Here is a 15913-nt window from a genome sequence, read left to right on the forward strand (position 1 = left end):
TTAAACAATTTTAATATCCATATTAAAACTAATGTTTAGATCTGTTTGGCCTTGTGCAAGTTATTTAGATTTCTGTGCTTCTGATTCCTCCTCTGTAAAATAGTGCTAACAATATCTATCTGTCAGGGTTATCGTGAGAACTAAATCGGTTAATTTTATTGTAAAACTATTAGGACAACGCCTGGTACTACCTTCATGTCTGTTAGGTAAAATAAGTTACTGACACCAAGTATTCAAATTCCAACATGAGTGGTTAAGGTTTCTCATATAAGTGCAAGTGTCTTAAGGGTTATCTTCCCATTTTTTTTATTACTGTTACTTTTGTTTCAATAGAAATGAAGATTCTACTTTTGTTGTGCAAATATAAGCCATAAAAATGAATCTGCCTCCACCAGGCGCGGTGGCTCACTCCTGTAATCCTAGGACTTTGGAAGGCCGAGGAGGGTGGATCACCTGAGGTCGGAAGTTCAAGACTAGTCTGACCAACATGGAGAAACTCCGTCTCTACTAAAAATACAAAATTAGCTGGGCATGGTGGTACATGCCTGTAATTCCAGCTGCTTGGGAGGCTGAGGCAGGAGAACCGATTGAACCTGGGAGGCGGAGGTTGTGGTGAGCCGAGATCGCGCCATTGCACTCAAACCTGGGCAACAAGAGTGAAACTCCACCTCAAGGCAAAAAAAAGAATCTGCCTCTTTTTCAAAAGGCAGCAGCATGTAAACTCATGTAAACTCATGTCAACTCATGTCAACTCATGTCAACTCATGTAAACTCAAGCTTGATTCGGTCTACAGGAAGTGTGACCTCTCTTTTTAACATAAAAATTAATACCCTATTAATTTTCGGGTAATCCCAAATAAACTAAGAGGTAAAATTAAAATGTGTCAACAAAATACTACATGTGTTTCTGAGGGGAAAAGCATTGTTTTACTTGTAGGATAAGGATCAGCTAAAATTACCTACTACAAAGGAAGACTCTAGCTTTTTGGGGTGTGTGCATGTAATGTATGAAAACACTCAGAATCTTCTGTTTTCAAGAGATATTCCAATGTGAGAAAAAAAATCAAGTTACATGCCTTTAGTTATTATTATTATTATTTTAGAGCCAGGGTCTCGCTCTGTCACCCAGGCCGGAGTACAGTGGCACAATCTTAGCTCACTGCAGCCTCGAATTCTTGGGCTCATGCAATCTTTCTGCCTCAGTCTCCCATGAAGCTGGGACCACAGGGGTGCAGGACCACACGCCTAATTTTTTTATTTTTTCAGAGACAGGATCTTGCTATGCTGCCGATTGGTCTGAACTCTTGCACCCATGATCCTCTCACCTCAGCCTCCCAGTGCTGAGATTACAGGTGTGAATCACCACACTTGGCCTTTACTTAGGTTTAGAATTCAATTTTCCCAGAAGATAGAGATCAAATCCATACTTTAAATAATTTTAAATATACATCATCAATAAACATTTTTTTGTAGCCTAATTCTGTTGATTTACTTCTTCCAAAATAACATTCCTCAACATAATGAGAGTTTAGTGTATAACAAATATTCATTGGAAATTACAAGTTAGGTTAATCAATACATAGGCTTAAAGTCTGGTTAAACAAAAAGTGACATAATCATTTGGTTTTATGTTAAAATATATCTAATGTAAAACTGTCCTATAAATTACCAAACTATGCTCATGAGAGAGAGAGAGAAAATGATATAATTTGGATGCCTTTGAAACTCAGATTCAGCTTTCTTACAAAAGAAAGAGGTAAGAGCTTTCTCTAAAAATGTTTTGATGCCATCTAGATTGTAAAATTTTAGATAGATTAGATTATGAGTTCTCTAATATTAAAGCACAATTAAACTGCCATAACATAGAAAGTAACAAAGATAAATGTTTACAGCAAATAAGCATTTGCTACAACTAGATAACCAAGTAACCAGAAAGTATGAGTAAAGAGACAATCCTAAAAACCAAATTATTAATTGTTGATCAAGATTTATAATACAATGCAAAGTCTTTATAACCATGAATGCTAAGAATTATTGAGACATTTCTGGAAAGACTGGCTAAAAATGAATAAAATTCAACAGCTGGACTATTTTTTTAAAGCATAGTATCTATACTTTTTTGCCATGGTAATAACAGAAACATCTCTAGTATGGTTTGAGTAGGCTTTAATTTACTGAGCTTAGAAAGAAACCTACTTCATTCTAACTTCTCATGAGATTCTCTTTTCTAAACAAATACATCTAACTGTGGATCAGAGATGATTTAAGTTACAAAAATTAATAATTTGGGAACTTGGGAGTTAAAAAAATTAGACTAATTCAATGGTCCTATAACAGAATAAAATGGAAAGGATGATTCACAAATAGATTATAATTTTAAAAGGAGCAATTTCCTTTAAAGTAGTGCTAGGTAAAATTATTAGCAGAAGTCTTGTAATTGGCATTGTGTAGGAATAGTCACAATAAATCAAAACTCTTAGAACATAAGTTATTAGAGAGTGAAGTATTATTATTATTATTATTATTACTATTATTGAGACGGAGTCTTCTCTGTCGCCCAGGCTGGAGTGCAGTGGCACGCTCTTGGCTCACTGAAAGCAGCGCCTCCCGGGTTCACTCCATTCTCCTGCTTCAGCCTCCTGAGGAGCTCAGATTACAGGTGCCCGCCACCATGCCCAGCTAATTTTTTTGTATTTATTTATTTATTTTTTAGTAGAGACGGGGGTTTCACCGTGTAAGCCAGGGTTTCACCGTGTAAGCCAGGATGGTCTTGATCTCCTCACCTCGTGATCTGCCCGCCTCAGCCTCCCAAGTGCTGGGATTACAGGCGTGAGCCACCACGCCCGGCCAAAAGTATAGTCTTAGAGAATGAAGTATTATTTTTTAAAATGCTACTTCAAGTCACTGAGAATACTGAAGTGACCTGAGACAAATTCCATTCCATTATTCCAAAGCTTAGCTTACATTCAAAATATGACTAGAATTTCTTTTTTTTTTTTTCTGGCCCACTTAGGATTTACAGAATTTCTTTTTAAATGTTTGTAGGTGTTGCTGTAATTGATATTCTAAATTAAATTGCTGAAAAATTCTGTGAGTATAAGAACTGTAAAGTCACACAGAGTTAAGTTAGTAAAGTTCTTTTGTTATCCTAATTGAAGATCCAGTAGATTTTTAAACCTTAAACTTATTTTGTCTTTTAATGAGAGACACCTCATTTTATTTGGGTTAGAGAAGTGACATATTATACATTAAAGTAATCCACCACCTAGAAAAAAAAGTAATTGTTTTTTCAACAAAAACCAAAGGCAGAACCCTAGAACTGTAGTTCTTTAGATTTATATATGCTAACTCAACCTAAATACATACATCTTATTAAGAAAAATCTAAAAATATAAAATTACATAATGTACATTAATTAACAAAAATTTTGAACCATGAATGGTGCCTATTTTTAGGTGCTATAATTTTCTCTGCTGCTAGGCAGGAGATAGAAGCAAATGAGCACCAAAGCAAATAACCTGCCAACTCGTGACCACACACATGCTTTCTTTGTTTCACCTTTCCCTGTCTCAGAATAAAAACTGCAGGTTTTGAACAAACTTAATTTTCATCTGTGGAATGCGTGATACAAACAAGCATGCAGGAAAAGAAATTAAAATGATCAAGCAAAAAACAAAAGAAAAGTATATCAAACAATATGACACACTCCTAAAAGCAGAATGAGAAAAGTTTAGCATTTGAAATAGCTGCATGAAATTTGAGCCAAGACAGCATAAAGCTTATAGATGGCATGAGGCATATTAAAGAAAAAGGATGGTTCAAGAAAAATGCTCTCATTGGCTTACCGCTCTGTACATGATCTGTCTGGCCAAGGAAGATTGAAAGACATTCTATAGCAAATCAAGGCAGAGGACAGAACAAAATGATTATAAAAAAATGCAACAGCTTTAAAACAAAAAATATGGTACAGTTTAGTCAGTTTTTCTCACCCAAAGTGTACATTATAAAGATGTTTCCATCATCCCAAGTACAAAGGAGAACAAAGAAAAGCCAATTACAAGTAAATCAAGGCAGCAGTCTTTTTGACTTAGTTATCACCAGTCCATTTTAAAATAAAACAAATAAATTTTAAAATAAAATTGCAAATGTTCATGCTACAAAATGTAGCAATAACAGTCCTCCAACCTAGAAGCACCAACAAAAGGTAAAAGGGTTAGCTTTTGAGAACAGACATAACTTTACTGCATAAACAAGTCTTTCAGGCTTGATAAAACACCTTGGTAATTATCAGTTGACCACTTTGGATAAAGTACAATTTTTTGGATCAATGAAAATAATCTATTACCTTCTCAGCTATTAACTAAATGCAAAAAAATGTACTTTTGTATGCATATACACTATACTTAATAAAGGGACAGACAACAAAGCCCTGACATTCAGTTCTTAAAGTAAAATACGTCAGTTTTCCCAGGATACTGCAAGACATGAAAGTGAAACCAAATATTATAACACATTTCCAATATAAGGCTTCCTTAAAAACAAATTTTGTGTTGCAATTATAAGACTAGCTTTGAACTCTAGGAACAGGAAGGATCAAACAGACTCATACATGGAGAAAAATATGTATCCTCAGTTACAATAAGAAACAAGATACATAAAACAGATATTTTTAAACTTGTTTATCAGTTGTTAACCACGTCCCTCATTTGTAATTTACAAGGAAATGGGGTTTTGTAAACGAAATTCTATGAAAGTCTGATCTTAAACATCAGAAGGTGGGTTTCTGCTATATTTAGCATGACCAGATTTTCTAGGTTTTAAATTCTTGGAGCAGAGGAAGAAGTTCTTACTATGAGATCACTGAATTCAGCAGATGATTCTCCATCCATTTGACATTTGGGAAGCAGCTACTATATGAAAAGTAATACATACTGGGACATAAATTATTTTTAGTGAATGGCATGATGTGACAGATACATTATTTGCATCTCTGAGTAGTAAGAGAGAATAATTATGGATATAAAGCACATTCCTGCAATTCTAATGAAAACGATGAAATCATCTAATAGCAAATGTACTTTATAATCCTTTTCTGGAACACATTCAATTCAACTAACATTTACTTACTGTAAGACATTATTTCTTTAGTTTTAATTATTCATCATAAACTCATACTATATAAACAACTCACCGATCCACAGGAGTTGATGTATTCTCTATAAAACTGATAACTTTTTCCTTGACATTAACGGATTTTGTCTTCAAAGCCACGGTCATTTTATTTACTAGTGATTTCATTCCTCTATCATTTGAGCCATTAGGAGATTCACCCTAAAAAAAGAAGACAGATGGATTAACTGCTCTCTAAATGACTAGAAGACATACTACTGCTAACCGTTATCTACATGCTATAGACTGAATTGCAATCCCACCAAATTCATATGTTGAAGTCCTAACTCCCAGTATATCTCAGAACGTGACTGTATTTGGAGACAGGGCCTCTACAGGCATAATTAAGGTTAAATGAGGTCTTTATAGGTGGTCTCTAATCCAGTCTGACTGGTGTCCTTATAAGAGACAAAGACATGAGCATATGAAAACTGAGAAGAAGCCATGTGAGGACACAGAGGGCAAGGCAGCCATCTACACGCCAAGGAGAGAGGCCTCAGGATAAACTAAACCTGCCAATACTTTGATCTTCGACTTTTAGTCTCCAGAACAGTAAGACAATAAATTTACATTGGTCAAGCCACCAGTCTGTGGTATGATATTTTGTTGCGGCAGCTGCAAACTAATTCATTAGGTGAAATCATTTTAAGAATAGAAGGTAGAGGCCGGGCGCGGTGGCTCACACCTGTAATCCCAGCACTTTGGGAGGCCGAGGCGGGTGACCACGAGGTCAGGAGTTCAAGACCAGCCTGGCCAAAATGGTGAAACCCCATCTCTACTAAAAATACAAAAATTAGCCGGGCATGGTGATGGGCACTTGTAATCCCAGCTACTCGGGAGGCTGTGGCAGACAACTGCTTGAACCTGCGAGGTGCAGGTTGCAGTGAGCTGAGATTGTGCCACTGCACACCAGTCTGAGCGATAAAGTGAGACTCCGTGTCAAAAAAAAAAAAAAAAAAAAAGAAAAAGAAAAAGAATAGAAGGTAGAATACAAAATTAGGATATACTTGCACATATTTGTGTGTGGAGTCTGACATTACCTTCTTTATTATAAAAGAAATAGTTAAAACTACTGACCTTTCTTATCTCAGACTAGTTTACAAAAATAAGCAAAAGTATGATCAAACTACTATTTGCACATATGTGTGTGGAGTCTGAAATTACCTTATTTATTCAATAGGAAATAGTTAAAACTATTAACCTTTCTTAGACTAGTCTACAAAAATAAAGCAAAAGTATAATCAAACTACTATCCATGTAGCTAAACTTTTAAATATTTATCCCTTGTAAATGCTTGCTTTTTAAAGACACTGCCACTGAGGCCTTTATTTTCTGAAGAAAAGTTATCCTGATGTACCAAATGTAAGAGATGCGAGTACAATTCTTTTTTGTTTGTTCTTTGTTGTTGTTGTTTTGAGACAGTCTTGCTCTGTCACCCAAGCTGGAGAGTGGCACGATCTCGGCTCACTGTAACCTTAGCCTCTCGAGTAGCTGGGATTACAGGCACCTGCCACCACACCTGGCTAATTTTTGAACTCCTGACCTAAGGTGATTCACCTGTCTCGGGCTCCCATAGTGCTGGGATTACAAGCATGAGCCACTGTGCATAGCTGTGAGTATAATTCTTAAATTGTTTCATGGGATTGCTCACATATACCTTCCTAGAAGGAAATTCAGTGATGGGTGTCAAACATTTAAAAGTAATCCTCTTTTTTGCCAATTAATTCCTCTTTAGAATTAATGGGAAGGAAGTGCCCAGAAATTTGGGTACTATTTGATGGAAAATTACACAGCCATTACAAACTCATACTATTTTTAAATAGCATTTTAAAATGCTAGAAAATGCTCATATGTTTAGTGAAAAAGCAGAAAACAAAATTCTAGTTTGCTATGATCACTACTTTTAAAATAAAGAAACACATTCACTAAAAAGGGTTTGATGAAAATACTTTAAATATGAATGGCAAAATTATCTCTGGAACAGCTACAGGTGATTTTGTTTTCTTTATACTTTTCTTATTTATATATGATGCTACAATGAACATCTGTTACTTTTATTTTTAGAAGAAATGTCATTAACAACACAAAAAACTATGTTTCTATTTCTGTATCTAAATTCAAAGCCAAATTAAACTGCAAAACTTCTTTGGTACTTTGAAAAGAATGCGCTTTAAGATAATTTCTAAAATAGCCTCAATCAGCGTTTTTCAAATCTGAATATAAAAGCTTCAACAGAAAAACTATCCAGTGATGTGAACAGGAATATAAATTAGAATGTTTTTTGGAGAGCCATTTGATAATAATGCAGAAGTCTAAGGACTTTGGTAACATTTTAATCAAGTTATTCCACTTCCAGGACTAAATAATCATGGCATATGCAAATTTATCACTACAAAAATTAAACTGTTTGTAACAGAAAAAAACTGGAAACAATGTAAATATTGAATAATAGAGAACTGAATAAATTATAATATACCCAGACAATGAAATACTATTTAGTTATTTGTAAGTGAAAACAGCAAACATTTACTAAGTAAATGGTGATTTCACACAAAGAGCATCAAGTTAAAAATAAGTATCAAGTTAAAAATAAGATTCTCAGGCAAGCCTTATCTGCTGATGTGAAAATAATCTGATTTCGATTTGCATGGCCGAAGATAAACCTCAACTAACACAGGTAGTGAGTTACAATTTCATAATAACTACTATTAAATATTTGGTGACAGGTACTATACTTTCCATTTACTTCCACAGTTAATCCTCAAGTTATCCTTAGGAAGAAAGTTATGTTGTTAACATTTCTATTGCACAGGTGGAGAAATCACAGCTCAAAGACCTTGCTGGAGATCATGAAGAAAGTGAGTTGTAGATGAAATCTGAACCCAGGTATGTCAGACCTGTAGGCCCAAGCTACTAACCATGCCCTTGTACTGCAGTGTCCCTTCTATTTCTGTTTTAAAAAATAATCACTAGGTAGATGAGGACCATTATTTATGAAAATAATTTAATGACATCTAATTCAACTAACATGAAATACTGAAGTACTGGAAAAGCACAAAAGACCTATTACCCAAATATTTCCAAAGTAGAACAGAAAAACAGATTTATCCACTGTAGCAAAACCGGGTAGTAACACACATCTCAATAACTAAAAATCAAATAGGATTGGAAACTGGTTCTTGTCTTCCTCTGCCTGACCAATTCTCCAATGTGGATAGACTCAAGTTTACATCACTTAAGTCTGTGATGGGGATGGGTACAGATACAATGTGCACGAGATGATTATGAGCCCTAGTATTCTGGCAAAAACTAACTGGGAGATGCCTGGAATCAGCTTGCTTAAGAGTCCCAGCTATTTATAGGACCCAGATTTGTCCCCATCGATATTTAAGCTAGAGCATAAAACTGTCACTACGTGATACCAAACTACAGATGGACAGGGAGAAATTTGAAATCAGCAGCTGAACTTCAAGAGCTCCCACCTAGTTTAGCTGTGAAGGCTTGCTGTATCATGTCATTAATCTCACAATAAAGGCTTGCTGTATCATTTCATTAATCTCACAAAACTATGACTCTTCATGGCATGTGTTTAAAATGTTTTGACTCCATTTCTGTTATGGTGGGGGTTTAGTAGTTAATCACCTTTTCTGGGAACTTATCCAAATCCAGTAACGTACTCTCTACATACACTTACATCAACAGAATTGATACTGCTCCTTGAGCCTGAGGTACTAGCAATCCAATGGCCATATCCATTTTCTGGTCCATCCACATTAATGTCTGCCAGGTGCTGCTGCAGTGCTTAAGATAAATTAAAAACAACGACAACAACAAAACCTAAAATATCAACCCTCTTTGGAAAAATTCATTACCAACGAAATATAATAAACATGTCACAGCTGAGAAAAAAGGACCGAAGGAAATAATCACAGGTATTTCTTTCTGCACGTCTGTGATGGAGAAAAGGCCTCCAAGCTAGAGCAAACCTTCCTCTTCTTCCTTCTAAAACCCTCTGTACACGGACAACATTTCTTAAGTGACGCCAAAGGTGATGATAACTGTATAGGCTTTATGTTTTCTTCTTTGGAAGGAAATCTTTCAAGTATTAACAGATAATTTCTGCAACATTTTTATGACATAAAGGATTAATAGAAAACCGATTGTGACTTTTGTTATACCATAAGGAGACATCAATCAATCTCTCCCATAATAAAGAAGCATTGTTAGGCATTAACAGTTACAGAAAGAGATATTATTCTTGGTGAATAAATAATCCATGGTTTTAAAAACATTTCCAAAATCTGGGCTATACTATTAAAAAAATGCTTTTCAGACACTTTTGAGAATTACAAGCTTAATAATCAAGTTTTATATCATTACCAGGATTTCTAATAAATAACACTGAGCCTAGGGCCAATACATGTTTAACACTACTTATTAAAATAACCTTTTTTGTACATCATTCTGGGTATGAACCTCAAAAGTCGTTATCAGGTCATGATATATAGAAGATAATCATAATCCTTGTTAATATCAACAAAGACCAAGAGGAAATACATCCTAATGTTCCAAAAATCCTAAGTTACAGCCTAACTCCCACGATTAAAGCCTAAGATTCCATTACTCTCAACATATACTGATTTGATTTTTGGAGCTTCAGTTGCACAATTGGTTAGCATGTGATTCTTATATATTGATTTGATTTGATCATTGATTTTCCCCAGCATTTACAGCTCAGTATTTTTGTAATCTCTTTTTCTAATGTAAGACAGGCTCTTTTAAAATCTTATTACTCTGCCTGCAAAGTAAAATTCTCAATACTTGCCTGCAGAGATCTTGCCAATTATTTTACTTTCCTAGATTATCAAATATTAGTCTGCAGTTCTGAAAACATCAGTTTATTTTGTTCCACTTAGCTAACATTTTTTAAACAGAGAATACCTTCAAGTAGTTCAAAAATAAAATAATAAAACACCTAAAGAGTCCAAAAGGTATACTATCAAAAGTATTACTTGAATTCTTCCTTCCCCGTCCCATCATTTAATCCTCCTTCTCCACAGAGGCAATCACATGGACAGTTTTTCATTCATCTTTACAAAAATATTTTTTGGAAACAAATCTATTAAAATAGTCTTACATCAAATAGTCACTCATTTCAACTGCCTATTACGTTTGTCTGTTATCTGTAAGTCCTCCTGGCCTTGCCTTTTCTGAAAACATTGAATGAATGAAGAGAGTCTACCCATTAACTAATGTGATCACTCCAGATCAACTCTATTGATAATCAATACAATTTCTTCTGAAACACAGAGGAAAAAAACTAATAAATTAAAATCTTACCCATAAATCCTCCACTGGCAATACTCACATATTCTTTGTTTTTCTGTAATGGAAAAGAAAATTTAAATTCTTCCAAAAATGTGACTTTATTAAAACTTCAGCTAGTTCTAAAACACTGATAAATACAATATCAAGTTATATATTAAATTTCTGGGCTTTCTTATTTCCTTGACATTTTGGACTTTGGCACAGAGAGGTATATCCATTTACCTTATATATTGTAAGGGTCTGGTGCTTGGGTGGGAAGAAGGGGACAACTTCAAGGCTATTAACAAGTCTTGATTTTACTTGTATTATTGTTTCAATAGTGCAATGTTCAAACCAAAATTAAACAGTATTTTAGGATGTAATCAGAGTGATTTTTAAAAGCTTTCAAAATATTTGGGTCCTCTATTAAAAGATAATATAAAAAGAAACATTATGGCTAATTATGAAGAAGTAAGGGAATGTTACCATTTTGCAAACTACTAAAAACATAATGGATCTAAGTAATAAAAACAACAATAAAAAAGAGGAACACTAAAAAGATATCTAAATAGTATTTACCATCTAAAAGAGGCAGGCATCACCCCCTCAGGACCTCCTTCTCCTAAACAAAGAAGTCTGAACATCTCTAGATTTAGACTACTGGCTTACAGGAAATACCAGGGACAGAACATGATAAACGACACCATGTGAATGTAATCAGCAAAATCCAGAATGTGGGGAACTCTATAACACAAATTAACTGCTTTTCCCAACAAAAATATGCAAGGAAAACAATTTAAAAAAGGAACCTATAAACTAAAAGAAACTTAAAAGACATCAACCAAATGTCAACGTCTTGTTTTAGATCTTAGGAAAATCAGGGAAACTTGAACACTAAATTTTTTTTTAATAAAGTATGATAATGATGTGGTTATGTCTATATAATGAGTTTATGGCATTCAGTTCTCCCTACTTTTCCATTTCCTTGAAATTTTCCATAATAAAAATTGGGGGAAAAATTTATAAAACCACACAAAGAACTTGAATAATTTAAAAAAGTTCACAATATTCCAAACTCTTGCCCTATGACAGCCCTCACAATATACAGTATAGTTTACACTAAAGCGTTTTTATTTTATTTTGTTTTTGAGGATAGGGTCTCGCTCTGTCACCCAGGCTGGATGGAGTACAGTGGCATGAATACGGCTCACTGCAGCCTCAATCTCCCAGCTCATGCAATTATCCTGCCTCAGCCTCCCAAGCAGCTGGGACTACAGATGAACACATCCACACGCAGTTAATATTTTTATCTTTTGTAGAGACAGGGTCTCATTATGTTGCCCAGGGTGGTCTTGAACTCCTGGGCTCAAGTGATCCTCCCATCTCAGTCTACCAAAGTATTGGGATTATAGGTGTGAGCCACCCTGCCTGGCCTGAAGCATGTTTAGAATAGACCAGTTAAATTTATGAGTGAAACGAGTTTGGTTCCTTATTTTTGTTATTTCCTATGCTTCTAAACTCTTTCCTTTAATATAATTTAAAATTATCCTACAATCCCTCTCCCAAATATCCTCTTCTCTGATTTTGCTTTTCAAGGATTTCGTCTTTAATTTTTTCAAACCAGATTCTCAGTAAAATACAACATAAATAGAAATGAATCCAAATTGAGTGGCTTGTGTATTACCAGGCCTACCATCTTGCTGATTCCATAGCTCAGGACCATACAAAGTAAGGACTTCAACACATAAACTGCTAAAGAATACCTAGTAAGTAACTATTTTAATACAAAACAAGCCATCACTGAGCGACATTTTTAAAAAAGCAGAGAAGCAGGTTGCATAAAATCACTAATTCAAATTAGTTGTGTTGAAGACAATATTTAAACACAAAAAGGAAAGATGGCTAGGTGTTGTGAATGAATGTGTACATGCATTTATTCAGTTTCAAATGAAGATATTAAGATGAATTATATAGCTACTGTAAAAAGTACTAGGACATAAATACACATAAAGATCAATGTAACATAATAGGCCAGGCACGGTGGCTCACGCCTGTAATTCCAGCACTCTAGGAGGCCGAGGAGGGCGGATCACTTGAGGTCCGGAGTTCGAGACCAGCCTGGCCAACATAGTGAAACCCCGTCTCTACTACAAAAACAAAAACTAGTCAAGTGTGGTGGTGCATGCCTGTAGTCCAGCTACTCGAGAGGCGAAGGGAGAATTGTTTGAATCAGGGATGCGGAAGTTGCAGTGAGTCAAGATCACGCACTGCACTGCAGCGTAGGCGACAGAGGAAGACTCCAGCTCAAAAAAACAATAATAAACAGAAAACAATAAAAGATCAATGTAACATAATAATCCAGAAATAGATCTTGATGCATAGAGGAACTCAGTATATTAATAAGGTGGTATTTCAAATTGTACAATTTGTAAGCTATTTGGAGAAATTTTTAATTCCTACCTTACTTCTTACACAAAATAAATTCCAGATGGTTTGAGTTAAACATTAAAAAAAAATCATATAAGCATATGAGAAAAATCTGGAGAAGACCTTAACAAGTCACAAAACCAAGAAAAATACAGATAAATCTGACAAGCAAAAAGTTATCTATGCAAATTTTTTAAAGGTGATAACATTAACCAAACAAAACTGAAATAATTTATGTCAGCATACCTGTAAAAAGTGTGCCAGGACCATGTTCATATACATGTCTTCTTCCTCCCTGCCACTGCCCATAAAACAGAGGTGCTCCCCACCAGCTATGGAGCCAGACTCAATGGATTGCTTCTGCGCTTCCAGCAAGGATTTTACTGACTGTGCAAACTCAGATGGATTCTGGAGCATCTAGACAATTTTTTTAAAGTTAAAAACTTGACAAGCCTGTGTTTCACATATATTTGTAAATTTGAAATTTTTTTAGGAAAAACCCCAATATTTAAAGAGCCACAACGAAAATGAAGGGAAAAAAAGACTCATAAATAAAACCCCTGGGATAAGAGAAATATTTATAAATGTACCTATAATACAATAGAACAAAAATTGAACATTCACACAAAGATTGACGCAAAGAAAATACTTCTCTACTACAGAAAACCTGTTTTGTTCCTGTTTTTTCTTACATAACAAGTAGCAACTGTGTCCTTAGGTATCAAGACAGAAAGAGTATAAAACTATAGATCAAAACAAGCTCTATTTTTCAGTTTCCCCTTAGATGGTAAGCCATGTATTTCTTAGAGCATAGTCAGAAATAACAGAAGGCATTTGTTTATCGGCACTATTCCAGGTAATGGAGACACAAAGATGAAATATTCATTTCTTACCCTCAAGGAAACAAGTATGACAATGACTACAAAGATGTTTAAAAACTGTTTTAATGGAGATACACAAAAAGTATGGTGAAAAACAGAAAAATGGACAGACCACATAGAAAAGCAATTTGTAAAAAACAAAAGCAAATATAAACAGCACACTCACAAAAAATAATGTTCAACCTCATTGGTAATTACAACTATTTTTCACTCATCACTCTGGTAAGATGAGAAAAGACTGATAATGTCCAATAATACCAATGGCATTCTCATTTACAGTTCTGAAACATAAGAAGGTTTCACCTTTTTTTTTTTTTGAGACGGAGTCTCGCTCTGTCGCCCAGGCTGGAATGCAGTGGCCGGATCTCAGCTCACTGCAAGCTCTGCCTCCCGGGTTCACGCCATTCTCCTGCCTCAGCCTCCCGAGTAGCTGGGACTACAGGTGCCCGCCACCTCGCCCGGCTAGTTTTTTTGTATTTTTTTAGTAGAGACGGGGTTTTACCGTGTTAGCCAGGATGGTCTCGATCTCCTGACCTTGTGATCTGCCCATCTTGGCCTCCCAAAGTGCTGGGATTACAGGCTTGAGCCACCACGCCTGGCCGGTTCCATCTTTTTTTTTTTTTTTTTTTTTTTGAGACAGAATCTCCCTCAGTCACCCAGGCTGGAGTGCAGTGGCGCGATCTCAGCTCACCGCAACCTCTGCCTCCCAGGTTCAAGCAGTTCTCCTAACTCAGCCTCCAGAGTAGCTGGGTTCCACCCTTTTAAAGGGCAATATGGTGGTCTCTAGTAAAATGTATATATCCACACACCTCAACAAAACAATTTTAATTTTAAGAATCTATTTTACAGAAATATTTGCATAAGTACAAAATGTATAACTGCAGCATTATTACAAGAAAACAAAAAATAACCCACATATACATCAATCAGGCAATAAATTATAGTATACCTACACGTACCATGGACTATGCATCATTAGAAAGAATGTATTTATATCAAAAGATCTCTTAGAAACTGTTATGTTAAAAATCAAGTGGCAAAATAAGAAATATGTAAATAGATATTAAAAGTCTGCAAGATTAAGTAAGTTGATAATATTCTTTAAAATTTTTTAAAAATTCAAGCCTGGCATGGTGGCTCATGCCTGTAATCCCTGCACTTTGGGAGGCCGAGGTGGGCAGATTACTTGAAGCTGGGAGTTCGAGACCAGCCTGGCCAACATGAACCCCCTCCTCTACTAGAAACAAAAAAATTAGCCAGATGTGGTGGCACACACCTGCAGTCCCAGCTACTCGGGAGGCTGAGGCCGGAGAATCGCCAGAACCTGGGAGGCTGAGGTTGCAGTGAGCCAAGATCACACCACTGCACTCCAGCCTGAGTGGCAGAGTAGAAACTCTGTCTCAAAAAAAAAAAAAAAAAATTAATTTAAGTATTCATGAATCACCTGAGTAAACTGTTAAAATAGGAACGACAGAGGAATCAAGGGAAGAGAAGGGTACAGAGTTCAACTATAGAATATGGATGAGCTAAGATGGCCTTTCTCACAATATCCAAAACTCTGATTTCTTATGTTAGTTTTCTCTCAATATTACCTAGGCCCTTTCACACACCCTTTCAGTCTTAGCATTAAATTTTTAAGACAAGTTAGCAAGGGGAAAGGTAGACTTAATATTTAGCTAAGAGATTTCTCATCCCACTCCTGTGTTCCCCATCCCTGAGGCTTTAATGATCCCAGAATGGCTTAAATGACGTTAGCCTCAATTTTACCAACGGCTCTATACATCTCTGACAATTATTTACTTTACCATTCTTCAAATTAAATGACCTAGGATAGTAGTTTTAATAACTAAGTACTTATAAGCCAGATACTATCGTTATTAAATATTAGTTTATTATATGTATACTCATGATTAAAAATGGTTCACACTATAAAGCCTACAGAATTCTTACTCAATTACAGTGAGAGCTGATATCTGAAGAATCCTTAGTACGTGCAGTGCACTATGCTAAGTGCTCTACTATGTAGCTCAAACTAAATTCAGAATTTACTGACATAACAATGGTAAGCAATAGTAAGCCATAGTGAGCATTGTTTCAGCTACTCTTTATGATGCCAAAAGGGTATCTGG

At 35.4% G+C, this 15913-nt stretch overlaps 1 protein-coding gene across 3 annotated transcripts in view; it reads right to left on the minus strand.

The window, feature by feature from the left end:
* The window catches only part of TBC1D23 (TBC1 domain family member 23), a 64329-nt gene that overhangs the window by 8979 nt on the left and 39437 nt on the right, over positions 1-15913 (minus strand). For 2 of the 3 annotated variants that reach the window (XM_050782054.1, XM_050782056.1), the window contains 5 exons: positions 13150-13320; positions 10510-10552; positions 8864-8970; positions 5192-5331; positions 3846-3890 (listed from right to left, as the gene is read on the minus strand). In XM_050782054.1, the coding sequence (XP_050638011.1) occupies positions 3846-3890; positions 5192-5331; positions 8864-8970; positions 10510-10552; positions 13150-13320 (506 nt within the window). The remainder of the gene's footprint in view (positions 1-3845; positions 3891-5191; positions 5332-8863; positions 8971-10509; positions 10553-13149; positions 13321-15913) is intronic. The other variant, XM_050782055.1, reaches the window with a different exon arrangement.

Source organism: Macaca thibetana, chromosome 2 (assembly GCF_024542745.1).
Source record: "Macaca thibetana thibetana isolate TM-01 chromosome 2, ASM2454274v1, whole genome shotgun sequence".
NCBI lineage: Eukaryota > Metazoa > Chordata > Mammalia > Primates > Cercopithecidae > Macaca > Macaca thibetana.